The 19,456-nt window shown below is 43.9% G+C and overlaps 1 protein-coding gene across 1 annotated transcript in view; it reads right to left on the reverse strand.

Moving 5' to 3' along the window:
* The window catches only part of LOC125687391 (neuronal acetylcholine receptor subunit alpha-7-like), a 71,011-nt gene extending 55,552 nt beyond the window's left edge, over positions 1 to 15,459 (reverse strand). Inside the window, exon 1 of the mRNA XM_048932522.1 lies at positions 15,375 to 15,459. Within this exon, the coding sequence (XP_048788479.1) occupies positions 15,375 to 15,459 (85 nt within the window). The remainder of the gene's footprint in view (positions 1 to 15,374) is intronic.
* Positions 15,460 to 19,456: the final 3,997 nt, after the last annotated feature.

Below are 19,456 nucleotides of genomic sequence, written 5' to 3' on the forward strand. Positions count from 1 at the left end.
ATATGAAATACATGGCTTTCATTGCTGTTGTCTGGCAGCCAAAACTGCATTGGTTGACTCAGATCCCAACTAAGAGGAAGAAAGAATTTTACATGAAAATGAGGAACTCCTAGGCAACGATGATCTGGGGAGCCTGGTTTTGACATGATTTTACTCTTTTCAATCAGCAGCCTAGGTAACTTCAATCTAAAGCTCCTTCTGTGGCAGGGGGTTGGAACTTGATGATCCTTGGGGTCCCTTCCAATCCAAACACTTCTATGATTCTATGAATTATGTCAGTGCAAATTAAAAGAAAAAAAAAAAAAAAAAAAAAAAAAAAGCACGTCCATGTGGTATGGCCATCATTTTGTGATAAGATAGCAGATTTTGTGTTGCTTAGTCTCTGAGAGACCCCAACTAGCCTGAAAAGAAGAAGGTGACCCAATGCTGCCTTGCGTTCAGACTTCCTGAGTCTGCTAGAGCATTTTGATCCAAAGGGGAAATGACTTGCCCAGCTTGGAGGAGGTCCTCTGCAGCTGAATGGCACCTTTCCTCACTCACACGTTTTTTCAGTTCATCTATCTTTTCTTAATCATTCTGACCTCCCACTGACATTTTTGGCAATGCACAGGCGGATGTTAATTTAACAGTTTCGGATGACTACATTAGTGGAATCTGGGGATCCAGAATCTTTGAAGAATACATTAGAAAAAGTCCTAGACCATGAACAAAATGTTCTTGCAGAATATGTTACAGCATAGCTGTTGGGCTACACTAGAACAGCAAGTCTTTTGCTTAGGGCTCTTAAAATGGTCAATCAGTATGCACGGTTTAAGGGTATGAGAGGAGAAAGCCTCATTCCATACAGAAAAATAAACGCTGAATTTGGGAAGTCTGTTGGAAGAATCTACATGCACGTCCCATTTGCACAGAGACTTCAAGTAGTTTTGCATGCGTAACAAAGTTCTTTAAACTGGAATTGTCTCTAATTAGCATGTGAGGTACATTAGCTTTGTATAATATATATATATTTTGTTCATAACATCAGCTAGAAGGTCTCAATGGAGGTTAGACCTCTGTCTTTTAGTAGACTTTGAAAAGATACTTGGTAGGAAAGTGTTACATACTAAAATGGGCAAGAGATGAAAGAAGAGATGAGTACATAATGATGAACACAAACATTAATATCAAATCTGTGAGAAGTCTAGGAAGGTAACCAGGACTGCAAAGAAAGGAAGTAATACAATTCACAAGTCATTTGTGAGGATCTTTAGCTTTCAAGCACAGGTAACACTTCTTTTAGGGCTGGGGTAGGCTAATTAAAATTTTGAGGATATCACAGAATTATGGAGTCAGAGTCATCGAATGGCTTAGACTGGAAGGGATCTTACAGACTACCTAGTTCCAACTCCATGGGCAAGGGTGCCATCCACCAGATGAGGCTGCCCAAGGCCCCATCCAACCCGGCCTTGAACGACACCAGGAATGGGATACCCACAGCTTCTGTGGGCAGTCTGTGCCAGTGCCTCATCACCCTCTGAGTAAAGACTTTTCTCCTAACATCTAACCTAAATTTCTCTTCTTTTAGTTTAAAGCCATTCCCATTTTTCCTATTACTATCTGACCACATAAAACTCTCCTGCTTATAAGTTCCCTTCAAGTACTGGTAGGCTGCAATTCCATCTCCTTCTAACTATTTCCAGGCTGAGCAAGTCCAACTCCCTCAGAGGAGAGGTGCTCCAGTCATTTGATCATCTTTGTGGCCCTCCTTGGTACATGTTCCAGGAGTTCTACACCTCTTCTGTGTTTGGGGCCCCAGATGTAAATGTACTACTACAGATGGAGTCTCACAAGGGCAGAGCAGAGGGTGATAATTCCTCTCTCACCCTATTGACGACTCCTCTGTTGATGCAGCTCAGGATATAGTTGGCCTTCTGGTCTGCAAGAGCACACTGCTGGCTCATGTCCAGCTCTTCATCCACCAGAACGCTCAAGTCCTTCTCCACAGGGCTGTTCTCAGTGAGTTCTTCCATTCTGTACACATACCTGGGATTGTACCAACATAAGTGCAGCACCTTGCGCTCGGTCTTATTGAACCTCACTGGGTTCATACAGGCCCAATTCTCCAGGTCCCTGTGGATAGTGTCCCTGCCTTCTGTTGTGTCAAATGCACCACTCAGCTTGATGTCACCAACAAACTTGCTGAGGGTGCACTCTATTCCACCATCCACATAGTTGATAAAGATGTAGAAGAACACCAGTCCAAAGACAGAATCCTTGGGGACATCATATATCACCTGCTTCCATCTGGATATGGAGCCATTAATCACAACCCTTTTGCTGCAATCTTCCAACTAGCTTTTTATCCACTGAATAGTCTATCCTTCAAATCCATCTTCCTCCAGCTTAGAGTACTCACAAAGTATTTTAAGTATCATGAGCACCTTCAGTTTTGGGCACCTCAGTACAGAAATGACATGGAAGTGCTGGAGCAGGTCCAAAGAAGGGCAACAAGGCTTGTGGAAGGCTTGGAGAATATGCCCTATGAGGAGAAACTGAAGGAATTGAGGCTGTTTAGTTTGGGGAAGAGGAGGCTGAGGGAAGACATTATTGCTCTCTGCCAATATCTGAAAGGTGTTTATAGTGAGAGCGGAGTTCATCTCTTCCCACTGGTGACAGGGGACAGGACGAGGCGAAATGGCATCAAGTTGTGCCAGGATAAGTTTGGGTTGAATATGAGGAAAAACTTCTTTACAGAAAGGGTTGTTAAGCACTGCAATAGGCTCCCCAGGGAGGTGGTTCAGTCACCATCCCTGGATGTGTTTAAAAATTGTTTGGATGTGGTGCTCAGGGACATGATTTAGCAGAGGGTTATTAGTTAGGGTAGTATGGTTAGGTCACGGTTGGACTCAATGATTTTTTAGGTCTTTTCCAACCTGAGTGATTCTATTATTCTATATTCTTATTATGAAATAAGGATGTGGTATGGAACCTTGTCAAAGGCCTTGCAGAAGTCCAAGTAAACATCAGTTTCTCTTCCTTTGTCCACTGATGCAATCACTCTGCTACTCCAGAGTAGTCTCCAGAGACCAAATCTTTAGTAAGGAGACTTACTCCAGCAGCTACAAATACATATTTTCCAATTTACAAACTAGTATTTTCTCTTGGCGTGGTGAAAATCAAAATGATCCAGAGATTCCTTTCTATGCAGCCACAGTTGAACTTCAGGGAACACAGTGTACAGTCTTGTCAACCCAAACTGCAAATTATAGCTCTAGCTTGTTTTTGCTGACAAACCTCCCATCTGCCATTATACTTCATGATGTTTTGATTTTGGTCAAAGGAAGGGACCAGAGTGGCTCTTGTCCTGAATGACAGTACAAGTGTCTGATAAACAACACTCTTTCTTTGAGCTATATTTGCTCAGGAGTGTGTCCCACATCTGCAATAAACTCCTGTCTACCTCGGTCACTCCCTTGGGTTCTGCTGATCACCACTGCTAGCCCTACCAATCTAAGGTAGCTTTACTCCTTCCTTAATTATATTATGCAGTTGTCTTTGAATAACCATACCAGGAGTGAACCCAAGGTTTTGATCTACTTTAATCACTCTAGAACTAGGAACATTTTCGTTATCAATTACAACAGATAGGTGAAATACTGCATTAAACCTTCATTCAGATCACATAGTGAAATCAAATGACATTTCAGTACTTCTGTTCCCTTGAAAATCACAGCCATTGTGTTGTATCTCCTGCCTTGTGACTAATGTAACTCCTTTCCTAGACTCTGGGAAGAGTCATCTTCACGCAGTATGAGAAGGGATGCTGCTGTTCACTGTACCCACTGCACCATATAAACATTAAGTACCTCTCTTTTTGGGCTTGGTAAAGTTCCTGACAAAATCATCCAATATTTTATTGCCATTGCTAACTCATCTTCTTCTGTACCTCTATTTGGAGAGGTACAGAGAAACAAACAAAAAAAACTGGAGCCACCTTTAGAACCTGAATGTTGGGTACAAATTTCTGTTCTGAAACCACTGGATGTACCCCTATGTTGCAGCATGGATGAAAGCTCCAGAGGCACCATCTGATCTGCAACTGTTGCAGACCATAACTCACAGATTCGCCTTAAGCTCTGCTTATCTACTGTGTGTTGATCTGTACCTCTCCTCTGGCATTTCTGATCACAGAGAAGAGCAATGCCTACGGATGGAGTTGTGCCACAAGCACAAGTCCTGTCTGAATCTGTGTATGTGTCATCTCCTTGCACACTCAGCGTTTATAGTCACCAGATTCCAGTATCTTTGCTTCCAGATAATACAGCAATGGCAGGAATTTAGCAGTAATTTCCCAACTCTGCAAGGTCATGCATGGAATCTTTTTAAACCAACATGGAAAAATACACCAACATCTGCAAGCAAAGGTCTTCCTCATATAATTCCTATTTTAAATGCCAATCACATTGTTATCTTTTGCATGAAGTATCTACCAGTGGAGTGACACAACTCAGAGGATCAGCTTGAAAGACATGGGCTAAACATTACATTTAAACTTCAAATGAAGATCACAAAAGGCTACAGATTATCTGATGTTAATATCTGCTTCTGATCTGCTAATTTTTATGAAGGTGAAGCCATTCCACTGAACACCCACATTGCCACGAAAATACATGGTATTCTGTTAAGATACAGAACTTCTAGCATCTACTTAACAGTCTCCTTGGACTAAACCATTCTGATCTTTACAGTTCACTGCAGTTCCATCATTCCTATGCAACTAAGGCCCCCAAAGTTTAGACTTTACAGATTAGCATTTAAATACCAGCCTTGATTCTTCCTGCTACAGAGATCTCTAAACTCCTGTCACTAACTAGCTCACAGTAAAGAAACTCTAGCCTGGCAGCAGAACCTGTCCTTTTGGGACTGTCTTGCCAATGATTTTTGCTACTGCAGAAACAGCACCTGCTTGCACAGAAGTGAACCAAAACCTCAGTGTCCTACTGAGGATTTGCTTATAAAGATCACCAGCTGTGTTCTGATGTGATCATCAGAGCTAATCCAAGTCTGTAGAACTGCGAGCAAGCACAAAATGATTGTAACATAGGAATTCAATTCCATGGTAAGCGAGCCAAAGAGAAGCTGGTTTACTCAACTGGTGCAAAACAAGTCATGTGGAATTATTTCATCATTTCTGTCCTTTAGCTGTTGAGCTGGTTTGCAGCATTCCCTGCCACAGGATGTGTCACATACTTCTTAGCCCTTCCATTCCCTCAGGACTGCAGGAGGATCTCTGTCCTTACCTTGCCTTTGCCTTGGTTGGACTTCTCAAAATCACATGGCCAGACTAAGGCTCTAATGTCAGCCTGCACAGAGCACAGAAACTAAGGGGTCTGACTCTGCTCTGTGCGGGGTGTGTGGCAGTTAAGTAGCCTCACTTTAAAACGACAACAAAAGGATGTACATAAAATGGTAATCAGAGTAATTAGAATACATGGGTTAGCTGGAGACTTTCAGCTCGATATTCAGCAAAGTGTGTGTTTAACTTGGATGTTCAAACCCAGCAAAGGACTGCATGCTGAGCTCAAGGTAATGCTCCCTGGGGAGGCTAAGTCTCATTGTGGCCAGTGGAATATGTTTCCTGGGAGAAATCCATTGCAAGTCATCTCTACCCTGGCTCTCAGAGTGCACCACGCATGAGGCAAGCAGCAGGTGTGGTTCTCATCCCTTCCTTGCCATCCTTGCCTGAAGCAGTGATTTCCAGACGCTCCTCTTGAAATTGCTATGTATCTGCTGGATTCACAGAGCACTCCGATCCTATAGATGTTCTTTCAGACTCTGCATTGGGCCTGGAAGGGACATCTGACTACGAGGAAAGTAATTTGGGATCCAAGGAAGCTGATGACCAGTTTGCGCACCTTCATTAGGTCTTATAGCCCCCAGAAAAGCACTGCTACCTCCAGGCACTTTGGCAAGAAGGGGTACAATGATCAAACAAGAAGGGCACATCTGTAAGGGCTCCCAGCAGCAGGATGAAGCTGCTGAAGCAGAAAGTCGTGGAAAGGACTCGGGGGGGGGGGGGGGGGAAAAAAAAAAAAAAAAAAAGACTGAGTTCTTGTAGTTTTGTTGTTTTTGTTGTGCTGTGGCTTGCCATTTTTTTCCTAATCATTTTTACAACTTGCCTGTCAGCGGCTCCCCAGGAGCTTTCAGTTGTGAGAAATTACTACTACTGTGAATTCTGTTGAAACAATACAGCACTACCTGAGAGTGATGTTAATTATGACAGGCTTGCTGCAACTTCCATGCATTGAGCAGTCCTGTGGGAGTTCATCTGAAGTTCACTACTTAAGAGGCTCTGCTACTGATACCACATTAAGATCATCTCAATTTTTTTTCTTCTGCCTCAACTGCCCAATTGCCGTGGGCTTTCTTTTTCTTGAAGAAAATAGATATGTCCATAGTGCAGAGTAAACATGGCCCATCTTCATTAGAGGTTCATTTTATGCTGTATTAGCAGTTATCTGTAAGAGTACATACTTGTAAACTTGTGGTAAAAGCACCTAATAAAAAATCCTCTCAATTATTTATAAAAGCAGTTTGAGTCTTGAAGTGCTACTCACAGAAACTGAACATCCTCCTTGGTGAATTAGTGATCACTCACTATTTGAAAGGACATATTTTGAGTGCCTGTATATAAACAGAGCTAAATCAATAACCAGCAGCCATCATTTGGATTTCAGCTCAGCTCTGAAGTAGCACAGAAACGTCCTACAAAGGTAGCAAGTCTCTTAACTTAGCAGGGTGGAGGGACATTTTCTGAAATACCACTGCTGCATCAGGCAGCTGAAATGCAGAGCTGTAACAGGGAGATTCACAGTTGTTTTGCAGATTCAGATGAACCAGTGAGGAATCATCTGTGTGGCACTTACAATCCAGTGCAACATCACATATAGATAATTCTCCTGTGCTTCTGCATTTCCCAAGCATGGGAACTACATTTTCTGCTTTAAAAAGACAATCTTCCTTTCTCTATGCAGAAACCACAGATAACATGACATGGTCCAACACTGCAGTATTCAGTTTTAAAATTCACAGTTGTTACAGGCATGTATGCTTCATATAAAAAGCTATTAGATAAAAAAAGCAAATTTTGTGCAGAAACCTGAACATCTTTAAAAACTGTTTTCTGTTTTCAGCTGATTTCAGCTTCCCTTTTCACTTCAAAAATCTTTATCATTTGCAATCCTTCATGTTTTGGAACACAGGTATTACTTTGACTTGTAACATGCTGAAACTTCAGAAGACAGGTTGGTCACAGGTGACACCTCAGCCTACAGGAGCCCATTTTTATTAGATATTTCTAGCTTACACCCATCATGGTCTGGAAAGATTCTTACTGAAACAAACTAAAACGAGAAAAACATTAGATTATGAATAGTAAATTCACGAGCTTATGCAGCTGCAAGTATTACCAAATCACGCACATAAACTATTTTTTTCTTCTGATAGTATTTTCTTTGTAGAAAAACACACTTTTAGCAACTCACCTATACAATTCCCATATCCATCCTGTAAAGCATCAGTTTCTCATTCTCCACCAAAAAATAAATAAATAAAATAAAATCATTGATAAAAACTTAAAAAGAAAGAACACTTCTGTCTCCAAATGCAATCATTTCAATTAATTTCTGAGTGTGAAAACAGCTCAGTTGTCATTAAAAAAGTACACTTCTTCCTTTTTTGCGAGAAGGTGCTCAGTAGCGTAAGATCCACAGACTTAGACAAACTGATTACAAAACTCCCCTCAACTTCAATACTGGATTCTGATGAAGTTTAAACTACATGCAGATATAAGTCCTGTTGGGGTGGGTGTGACTGGTGTTTAGGGGGAAAATAATAAAGATGGTCAACCATATGCAGGTTTACCTTACCTTTAAAGAAAGACAGGAACAAAGGTGCCCAGAGACACAGCCCAGAATAAAAAAATCCCAAGCACTTTTCAGTAAGCATTGTCCAAACTGGCTGTCTATCCTTTCCAGAGCAGAGGGTAAAAGAAGATGAAGTCCAAGGGAGAGTCTGCAGTGACTGATGGATTTGGCAATTATAGTAATAAGGCACCAAACCAGCTTCCCACCAGGAGAGAGAAGTGCATTATCTTGTGTGCTTCTCCCGTCCCCAGGAGCCAAATCAGCTCAATGCTGGCTCAGTAAATCTAAACACAAAGGGGCTAGATACTTAGCCCGGGACTGCGGGTCCCAGGCACTCTAAGCCTTTCCTTGATCAGCAGCAAATGCCAGCGATCCTCACACACAGCTGTGTGTGTGCTGCATGAAGGGGGGGCACTGCTGCCAGGGAGATGCTTTCCACATCTCCACTGATTGTACCTAACTCGAGAGAGCACGTCTGCAGCGCTTCCAGTGCTTGCACTCGAGTGCCTCTAGAGCTGCTGCCTAGAAAAATGAGTTTGTGTCCCCCGCTGCTTTCTCTCAACTGCCTGTGTAATTTGCAGTGCACACCTGTAGCATGATCTCCCTGCAATTCCTCTGCCCTATCCCAGACACGGAAGCTGGGGAACATAACCCTGGTCAGTCTCATGCCCTCCTCAGTGTAACCTTTCCTGTAAGCACTTCCATGAAAGGCAGGTAGTTGTCCTCGTTCCCCCTTCTCCACTGGCTCACTGCTGATGGCTTTGCAGCTGGGAATTTTGTAAACATCCTGGTTTCCCCAGCTCACTTGCTCTGCCTCCCCACTCCACTCTATTCATCAGCCAGATAAAAGCAAGCTGTGAATACAATTAATGACATTTAACAGTTTTTTTCACTGTTTTTACATCTTCTGCACAGTTACCTACTTCTCTTTCACTGAAAGCACTGTCTGGACATGGGAACACCATGCAGGTCTTGGGAAATTTTGCCAGCTTGCAGTCTGTGTTGGATTTCAAAAGGCCAGGGACAGAAGGGGTGTCCTGCATTTTTCTGCCAAATTTTACCAACAGACTTTTCTGCTTGGGTTGAAAGTTGTTGAGACCTTTCCCTCCTCCCCACAGTCTCAATCCCAGGTAAGGGCAATGAGTCCTTCCTGGGCACACACTCAGCCCCTGCTTGTGTCTTTCTAGCTTTGAGTTGTGTACCATTGAGACACGACAGAGGGGAAGGGGGTTTACATCTTCTGTAGTTTGTGTTGCCTGGGTGAAAAGTGCTGTAGCACTCTCATATTCAGCTGTTAGAACTCTGACCTCTTTTCTGCCACTCAGAAGACCTCCTAGAGAAACTCCAGACAGGAAGTATCTAGCAATATGGTTCTGTCTTTGACTAGGATCTGACAGGAAAATGGAGACCAGCACACAGCACCGAACTGCAAATGGCACCATGTACGACCTGGTGGGAGCCAGGTTAAAGTCGGAATTTTGCAGGACAACCCCTGCCAGGCCTGGATATCTCCTCAGAAATCAGAGCACCTGCTTTTTGTTTACTACAGACACTTCTATCATGCTGGACGTGCAGCTGAAGACAAAAATAATATGTGGGGATGAATGAGGTGTTAATTCTGTCATACTATCTGGTGCTATATGACAGTACTCTCACAGAAGGATATTTGATGCTGAGATATACAAAAATTGAAACCTTCACAGTTTGTTAGGGACATAAAATTGAGAGGATGGACAAAAACCAGACAGTTCAAAGATAATGAAGTATGCTCTGAGAAGCAGACATAGGAGATTAAACAAAATAGTCTGATATGTTCCCAACAATAATCTTCAGGGTTTGCTCAGAAGTTCTTCTGAAATGAACCGAACACACATTCCTAGGATACACTTTGTCCAGAAAGAGAAGACAGACAGCTCACAATTGTATTAAAAAATAAATAAATGAATAAATAGATAATAATAACAATACAGAGAATCAAACTCTGCCTTCAGTGTGGTAAAGGGGGAATGAGGGAGTACACTGTCTGAAGGAAATGATTAAACAGGTAACTCCAATCAGAGAATTACAATAGGGTAAAGAAACTTTTCCAATGGAGAAGCATGTGCTCAACCACATCATGACAAGTCTGCAAGAAAATTGCTTTTACAACAGGTAAAGAAGCAGCATTAAGTGAGTCTTGAAGGCTTGTTAGTGCCACTCATGTTAGTGCATAATATTATGCACTTTGAAGACTGTGGGGGAGGATTAACATGTCAATACTAGAGAATATGCCATTAAGGATCAGATACCTTGCAAGAGTAACAGAGAGATGTGAGGATGCAAACACTTATCTCTTTGTGAAATGGCATGGATAATAATATCTGATTAGAAAGGGGTGTAATTTGAGATGCGTATGTGAATGAAACTCACTAAACTGCACTGAGAAGTCCCAGGTGCTGAGAAACCCCAAAGTGATAATGCTAAAGAGTAAGATGACCACCAGCTGGATTAAACAGTAACTAAGGAATCACAGACAAGACTTTTGACACAAGGAGTTGGCTTGAAAATAAGAAGAAAAGCAGCATAAAAATTTGTGATAAGAGAGCAGTAAAGAGAGAAGCAGCCATATCATCTGACAGTGCCAGAAGTGAAGTCTCAAGCATTGCACCCTATGTCACAGTGAAGCAGCCTCCCCCAGCAATGCCATGAAGCTTGGGGGCTGCCAGATGGGATGTGACATGTAGAACCAGTCAGGTGTTTCTCTCACCTGGTTGGGCAGGCATATATTACAGGGAGCAGCATGAGTGCACATGAAGCTGAAGCATCTACATCTGCTCTCTGTGCAGAGAGGAATGGCTCACTGTAATTGAACATCTTTAGTCTTGGAGAAGGACAGAAATCATGCCACTGTGGTGCCAGGCATATGCAGCTGCATGTTATAGCACAGTTAGAAGACGAGGGGCTGCTTATGTGGCAATGCTGCTGAGACAGAGATTTAGTAAAGCACACTCTGTGAGGAAATAGTGAAGGCATCTCTGAATGCATGGCAGAGGACAAGTGTATTTGGAAAAGAGAGTAAAACATTAATGAAGGTCCTGAAATCAAGACATCAGTATATGCAGAAGTGTTTTATTTATTTTTAAACACACGTGTGCCTGGTCAGAGTGCATCTCGATCCTTTCTGCGATTCACAAGTTATCTATCTGGATACACACCTCGGTGCCATTTTCCCTCTGGCTGCATTTGTTTATACACTTGTAAATGAATTTGGATTCCTGTTATGCAACAGATAGGCAGGAATAGAAAACAGAATAGTTGGGTGGACACTTCAATTCTAGCTGCTCTAGTTCATGATGTTGCTCCACTGCTCTTGTCCTCACCTCTATTCAAACACAGACTTCTGCCCTCTCTAAAGAAATTTAAGATTTCCTCATAGGTCCTGTGTTTCTCTAATCCACATACATGCTAGTCTCACTTATTGCAGAGACACCAGGGTCTGGTGCTGGGTATTCTTACATCTGAATGTGTCAGTGTCTCTGTCACAGATGTCTGTGAGTGGCTGCAGGAGGTTCTGATGCACCAGGACTACTAACAAGACGACAGGTTAGAAACGTGAAAATTTGGCACAAGTGGCCCTCAGTGTACAAGAAAGGCCTCGGTGTATTTGGTTTACATGGCAAGATTTTGATAGTGCACGGAGCTGAAGGGGTGGCCTTCCATGTGAGAAGAGACATGAGGCTGTCTCTAGACACAGCCAGTTCCACCCAGACCTAAACAGACCACCCACTGGCTGCAGCTGAGCAATCAGCAATCCTCATGACGCTTCTGTGATAACAAATTTAAGGGAAAAAAAAACTAAAAAAATCCACTGCACAGTAGCTGTGATGCCAGAGAAAGCTGTGAGAGAAACAGCCATAAAGAGAAAAAGCAGGGAAGGAGGTGCTCCACACCAGAAAAGCGCCCCTGTGGCCTGTGGAGAAGACCAGCAGGCTGTCCCTGTGCAGCCTGAGGAGGACTGTGTTTGAACAGCCTGGGATGGACTCTACTTGCTGCAGATCTGGCCTGATGGAAGCTGCAACCCATGGAGAGCCCGTGCAGGAGCAGACTCCTGACAGCAACTGTGGCCTGCAGGACACCTAGACTGAAGCTGTCTATTCCTGATGGACTGTACACTATGGAGTGGACCAGCACTGAAGCAATTCATGAAGCCCTCACGAGGGACCACATATCAGAGCAGCATGAGAAAGGAGCAGCATGAAGTGCTAACTACAACCACTGTGCTGCTCAGAGTTGTGGGGAGATGAAGAGTGGGGAGTAGGGAAGAGGATAAGAAAACATAGGGGTAGAAAAGCTATTTTTTAGTTTTGTTTTTATTTATCACTATTCCACTCTGTTACTGATATGCAATAAATCAAAATATTTTTCCCTGAGTTGAGTCTGCTTTGCCTGTGACTATAATTGACAAATGATATCCCTGTCCTTATCTCAACCTATGCATTTTCTCTCCCCCTTTTGCTGAGAAGGAGGTATGGCAGTGGCTTGATGGATGAGCAAAGGGTAACCCACCCATCACACCTGCCTTCCTGAAGGCAGCCACAGGGCTTAGCACAAGATGCATTGCCATTGCTCCCTATGAGACCCAGGCCTGCCAGAGTCTTTAGCTTCAGAAATCCGTATCTTCAGCAATAAACACTGAGCGGTATCAACACAAGCTCAGCAGCTATGTGCTTGCTTCCAGAGTACTTAGACTGTCCATAAGCCACACCATGAGATCAGCTATGCATACCAACCCCATGCAGAACCTTCCCAAACCCATCCAGAGGAGTGACAGGATGTGTTTCCAGTGAATCACATGCAATCACAGTAGTAAACATCCCTAGAAAAGGAGGACCTTGCCACACAGACACCAGTGATGCATATATCTAAAACTAAATGTGTTCATAAACACTTTTATCTAGTTTTATACAGTAGGCAATCACATTTTGGTAAACTAAGCAGAAAGTTGTCAAACAAACACAAAGAAAAGGCTGTAGGCAACACTCACAGACATGAAAGTCACTGCTGATACTCTTAAGTTCCACTGTAAAGTAAAACTAGAAAGTTGTGTCAGTAGAACTAGGAATAACTAATTGCTTCCTAATAGCTCAGCCTCAAATATTTTACCCATCATAGTTTCATGTTGCTCTTCCTCCAACAACAGGCAGGATTACTGCTTGTTGTAAACCATTTAATGATCAAAAACTTCAGAAACCTTTCATCCTTGAATTAGGCTGAGCCTAATTCAGGGACTTTCTGACAATTCCCCTTTACTCTGGGAGACATCTTCAAGTGTCCCATTTCTTGGTTCTAAGAAATTCTGCCAGTGTGGAGAATCTGTAAACTGCAAGGTGGAAGGCAAATGAACCGGCCAGACGAAGGGCTGATGAAGCTACTAAAAAGGCAGCCTTCCTTCCACGCAATCATTTTCAGAAGTCATAACTAGAAAACTGTAAAACTTATTACTTGCCTCCCTTGAAGCAGAATCGCTTGCTTTGACAGCCTGTGTTTAGTTTTAGTCACATTTACATACATGCAGCACCAGCTAGCCACAAAGCGCAAGATAGGACAGGGGAGGACACTCACTCTGCCTGTAGGCTAATGTACCAGATGGGTAGCTTTTTTTTCATAGGACTATTTAAAACCAAGTTTCAACATGTTGCAGGCTCTTCAGTTATGCAAGAGTGCTGCAGCAGGAGTAACCATGCACTCTGGACAAAACTCGTGTGCTGTTGTTTACAGCAACCCCCCAGGAGGAGAAAAAACATCACACTTAGGGGTCAGATCCAGAGACAGATGAAGACTAAATGCATTTCCACTGGGCTGCTGAGTGTGAAGACACCTTATTGAACGATTACATAGGGGGAAAAAAAAAAAAAAAAAGAAAAAAAAAAGAAAAAAGAAAAATAACCACAGCAAAACCACATATTCTGCCCAGTGGCTGAATGGATCATATAATGTTTCCGGACACCAGTACCTGAAGGGAAGGCACCACTTTGTAATGTGACACACTGAGCAATCTCAGTGCTGCTAATGAAAGTGGAAGAAAATGGATTTTTGCTGTTCCAAGAGAAACATCCTCACCATTCATCCAGCAGAGCCCAGAAGCGCAACAGGCATCTACTACACTTTGAATAAAACCATATTTCCCTCCTCACAAATCGTAACTGTCCATTAAATTGCTTAATGCAGTGGACAGTGTAAATTTGAAGCAATCCCCTTCCAAGGAGGATGGGAGATGCCCCCCAACGGTGGCTTGAATCTGTGGTTTATTTCAATACTTACTACAGGTATTTTGCCAGAGCAGTAAATTGGCAAAAGGATATGCTCCCAGCTACTCAGCTGAGTGATTTCACTTGCTTTCATGATCCTTGAGGTCCCTTCCAACCCTGGCTATTCTGTGATTCTATGAACACATATTTTGAGGTCAACCCCTGTGAAATTAGGGGTTGTGCTTGTGCATAAGGACATCAGATTTGTCTCTGAGAGTCTACCTCAGCTGTAGACAGTCTCAGTCTCAGTCTACCTACCTGAGCTGTAGGAAACATCTGGTCACAAACTCCAGTCTCTGAAGGCTCTCCTTTACCAAGCAATACAGCAGTGACAGTATGAAACGTCACCTAACCCAAGCCAAAATACAAACACAGTTACAAGCCACTGCACGTGTTCTTCCTAGGGTAACCATAGCCTTGAATTGCCACTCCATGAAATGGTGTTAGCTGAGCTGCCACCCCTCCCCAGAGTGGATCCCTCTACTCTCTCAAGGTAAGACTGCTCAGTCCACATGGCATACGGTTAAAATCAAAGCTAATTACAGGTTTGTTAATTACGTGCCATTAGCTGCTAGGTGACTTCTGCTTCTAGTCCCCTAAGAGATCCTGTGCTGTGGCTGGGGAGGGCAGGCAGGCTCTGCCTTAACTTGGGAGCCTGAGGTTGCACAGGGTTGTGCAAAGCAGGCACACAAGACAGCACACAGCCTTGGCAGCATCCCGTGAGCCCAAAGTACCCCTACACCACCACAAAACAGCAGTGCAGCATTATGACCCTTCAAAGTTTAGAGAACATCTTCACTCTGCATTCCAGGCACACCTGCCCTGCTCCTGAAAATAAGAGTCTGTGGCTATTGGAAGAGGAGTAAGCCTCGGTGGTGCCCAGCAGGCGTGCAGCACTTCTCATCCCCAGGGGCTGAGCCATCCTAGCTTTAAGCCCTGGCTCTGTCCTTCCCCCACAAAGGAAAAGAACACCTGACCACTGCCGGCCGAGAGCCGTCTGTGCCCACTCCTGTCTGCCTCTGCGCTATGGCTGCCCCAGCTCCTCCACCCTGAACCACAACTGGGCGCTGTGGTACCAGAGCTGCCAGCAGGACCTCTGGAGGCTGGAGGAGCCGCTAACACAACTACGGACGGACTCTTTCTGTGTCTGGGAGCGTTTCTTTCTTAGCCCAGTGCCTACGCAGCTCGGTGGCAGACGGGAACCGCGAGTGAGAGACAACCCTCCCCGCGCCCTCAGCCCACACTGCGCGCAGAGCCACGCGCATGCGCACGGCTTTGACCACTAATCAAGATACAAACAAACGCATGCGCAGTGTCCGTTCTCCGTCCTACAGGCACAGCCGAGCGCATGCGTACGCACAGTACGACCGACGGCATCCACGCGCCTCCGCCCCCCCTCCGCCCCGGACTCCACTGCGGCACTACCGCCCCCGTGCGGCCACGGGCTATCGAGTGGCCCGCCGAGGAAGCGGCACTGCGCAGGCGTGGAGGCAGTCGGCTGTGGGGCTGGAGGCAGTTTGCTGGCGTAGTGGTAGCCGTAAGAGTGGCGGTGATGCTGCCCACAGCCAGTGCTTTGCTTCATGGCCTTCGAGATACAGCTCGAAATGACCGAAACTACTCCAGAGCTCCTGATCGCTGCATGACTGAATCCAAAGACCTCAGTCTGTGCTAGACCCAAAATATAACAGAAAAGCTGTTTCAGGGCCCTCGAAGACTTAATAATGTTGACATCTTACACCTACATCTCGTAGACATGTCTCAGAAAGGGGCTGGCAGTGATGATGTACTACCAGCCCATGGATTTGAGGTAGCAAAGTAGTACAGCTACCAGAGACCCTGAGCCCCAGCTGCTCCCACTAACAGCAGAGTGAGTTTGGCTGTCACATATGTTTGGGCTTCAGGAAAAGCAAAATCTTGGCTTTTGCCACCAGTGGGATTTGACCATGAAAAATGCTGTCTGCCTACTGCTGTTCCTTGTTTGGATCTTGGGATTTCTAGAGTTTTGAGATGCCCAATGCTCCAGAAGCCCCATTACTTCCAGCCTTCTACTGCCTTCTGCTACTGCCTTGGTTTTTCCTGTCTAGAAACTAGAGGCTCCAAATTCAGGACTGCCCCACAGAAACGCCTTGCTGTCTTCAGTGGTCACAACTATGTACTCTGAAAGCCAGACTTGTTCTGTCACCACACTCTCAGAGACTGATCTGAGAGTCTGAGACTTCCTGAAATGGGATCTCACAGGGTGTACATGAGAAAAACTTGCCCAGGCAGAAAGTTAATATTGTTCCTAAAACCTTTCCAAGTTCTTTTTCCACAAAGCCTCCCACATAGTCTAGTTTTGTTCATTCTTGCAGCATATGTGGTGCTGGGACATATTTTCTTCCATCCTAAACTACCGTTTTGAGTTGAGACAAAGCTACAGAGTGAGCTGTTTGCAAAGCCGTGTGAACACAGTGGAACTGAGAACAGGGCCACTGGTTTTAAACATGCTACAGACCTAGAGTTGCACTTAATAGCCTAGTCTATATCATAGGTGACCCAGTCCTGTAGGTGTTGTCTTCCTGTACTAGTGGGCAAATAGCTGTGGAGGCAGCAGGCTCTTTGCTGACATGCCCCATCAGAAGTGCTGCATGGCAGTACTGGTGACTGGCAGCTCACCTCATGGCAGCTCACCTGACCTCTCCACAAGGCTCTTACGTAGCTGTACTCAAAGGAACATCCTATACAGTGCTTTTATCTGTACAACTCCTTCTGCCTTTCTCACACCTACAGTTAAATCTGGTCTCTACAGGACAGTGCAGGTGAGAACTGTTTGGAGAGAAGTGCTTGGTCTCCAGGGTATAGCATAGTTCACCCCTAGACTCCTGAGAACTTGGCCTTCATTTGCCAGGCCCATGCAGTCCCAAGAGGAGATTGCATCAAGAGGGCAGAGAGCTGTGAGAAGGGTGGAAAGAATGTGCATCCCTATCACAGAGGACTCCTTTAAGATCCAGAATTACCTGATGGGAGCAGTTGGCTGACCAACCAAATGACCTTTACATCTTTGCCTTTTAGAAAACCAGAAAGCCTCTAGGGAGACCACACCACTGCAAGGACCACCCATCTTCGCTAGTATTCTGCAGTACAAGTGATACCTACTACCAAGGCCTTTAATGAGAGTTACTGTGACTGAGAGTCACAGAAAGCTTGCTAATGCTGTCAGAGCAGACCTTTGGCAGGAAGAAGACACATATCCATCAATCCAGCATGCCAGGGCCATGCCTTAACATCAAAATCCCTCTATCCTGAAGATTTCAGCTTCCTACTCATAGGCTTTCCAAGGACTGTGAGCAGCAGCTGAGTTATGCACCCCTGAGAAGGACACAGAGCAGTAAGCTAACTGTAGCCATGGTTTGACCTGGGCAGAAATTTGACTCTCTTGTTCTGGAGACTAAACGTTAAGTTAGCACAACCAGTACAAATAAATGGTAGTACAAGCTGCGCACAAACTACCTAGCTCCACTGTTAGCCACACCATCATGCCTTTTCAGTACGTTTTGAGTGTATGACAACCCTTGTGAAGGAACAGCCCACTTCACATTATATCTGGAATGCAGAATAAGCTTTGCACACCTGTATGTCTGATGGAAAAAAAAATGTTGCCTTTCAGTGTTCCCTTATATGATTGGATAAAGATAAGAGTATTTAACTCCCGTAAGGTAGATTCTGACTAGGACTACAGATTTTGAAGATGCTTGCTATTAGTTACCTCTCTCAACCTGTCCTTGAGCATAAAGGTAACTATAGTATCACCTTCAGCTAATTTCATACTGCCTTTCTAGAGATCTAAGATACCACCCAACATCACGATTTCAAACACAACTTCATGCACAAATGCAAAGCATAGAAACCTTTCATTTCTGCTGTAGCAGATGTGATGCACCCTTGCATCTATAAAAAGTGAGAAAAGATTATTTTTTTCTTAATATTTTATTAAATGACCCTTTATTAAAAAACATAAGCATTTGCTAATATATAAATTTATAAAGTACCAAGTGATTTTTGTTTCCCAGTACATCAGGACTCAGAAGTGAACCGGTGTATTTGGTGTTAATTCCATGTATTAGTCCCAGGGCTGCAGAAATTACCAACAAGTTAGTGTCAGAGATGGCTAATTTCATTCCTCTGACAGATCTGTATTCATCTTGCTTCACTTCAGTTTAAGACATCCTTCCTGCTCACCTTGACAGACATCAGTACTTGCAAAGGATAGCAAGGCTGGAGCTGTAAGAACTAGCTGACTCCCTAGAAAGATGCAGGAATTTGTTTTATAAAGGGAGAGAATTCCATATCACGGAATCATCTGAGTTGGAAGGAACCTTTAAAGGTCGTCCTGGCAATGAACGGGACATCTATAGCTAACTACATGCTAACACAGAAGAGAATTCAGTCATTGAGAAAGTTCTTTTTTACCTTATTTCTTAGGGAAAGTGCATTCTTTGCCTTGTGAACATCTAACCAGAGTGGAGAAAAACAGTCACTGTTTTCAGAGGTCAACAATTCTGAGATCCCCCTGCAAGCCGCATGGTATGAAACATCCCCAAGTTCCACCATCTGTTTTTTTTAGCACCAAAATATTCGAAAGTAGAAAGTCCTGAAGTTGTACATTAAGACCTGAACACCAAAGCAGGACACTGGGCTGCTGTGCAAGTATTGTTGTCAAATGAAAAGACCATTATACCCACTGTAATTGGTAGTGTAACAGAAGTCCAAAGGGATCTTTTGGGTCACTAACAGTCTCTTCAAACACTGAAGAATAGCTGTCAGTTGCAGAGAGAAATTGAACGTTTTGGATGTTGTTTCTTACTTGATTTTCCTCAAAAAAGTCCCTGTAATCTGCAGGAACTTGTGCAGGTGCCATCCATTCTCTACATAGTCATCTTGCCAGATCTCTTGCCAGTTCTGCGCCACCAAGCACTGCCACACCATTCACGAAAGAGTGACCTGACTTCTGCATGACTGACTGACTTTCTCCTATGGGAAAGCATGTCTTGGCTTGGTGGAATACACAACCCTAATCACATCAGCAAGTTTGTCTTCTTGTGCAAAGCTTGAATCAATGGAATTGCAGGACAGATGATGAAACAAACAGAGCCCAGCTAAAACAAACTGATCTAAAATGTCTCAGCATCCAGCAAGTGACCAGACAGGGCAAGGAAAACTGGCATACTTAATGTCTGCTGCTTACTCATTTTTTCTCAAACAGTCCTGTTTTCTTTTCCTGTT

Source organism: Lagopus muta, chromosome Z, assembly GCF_023343835.1.
Source record: "Lagopus muta isolate bLagMut1 chromosome Z, bLagMut1 primary, whole genome shotgun sequence".
In the NCBI taxonomy this organism is placed as follows: Eukaryota; Metazoa; Chordata; class Aves; order Galliformes; family Phasianidae; genus Lagopus; species Lagopus muta.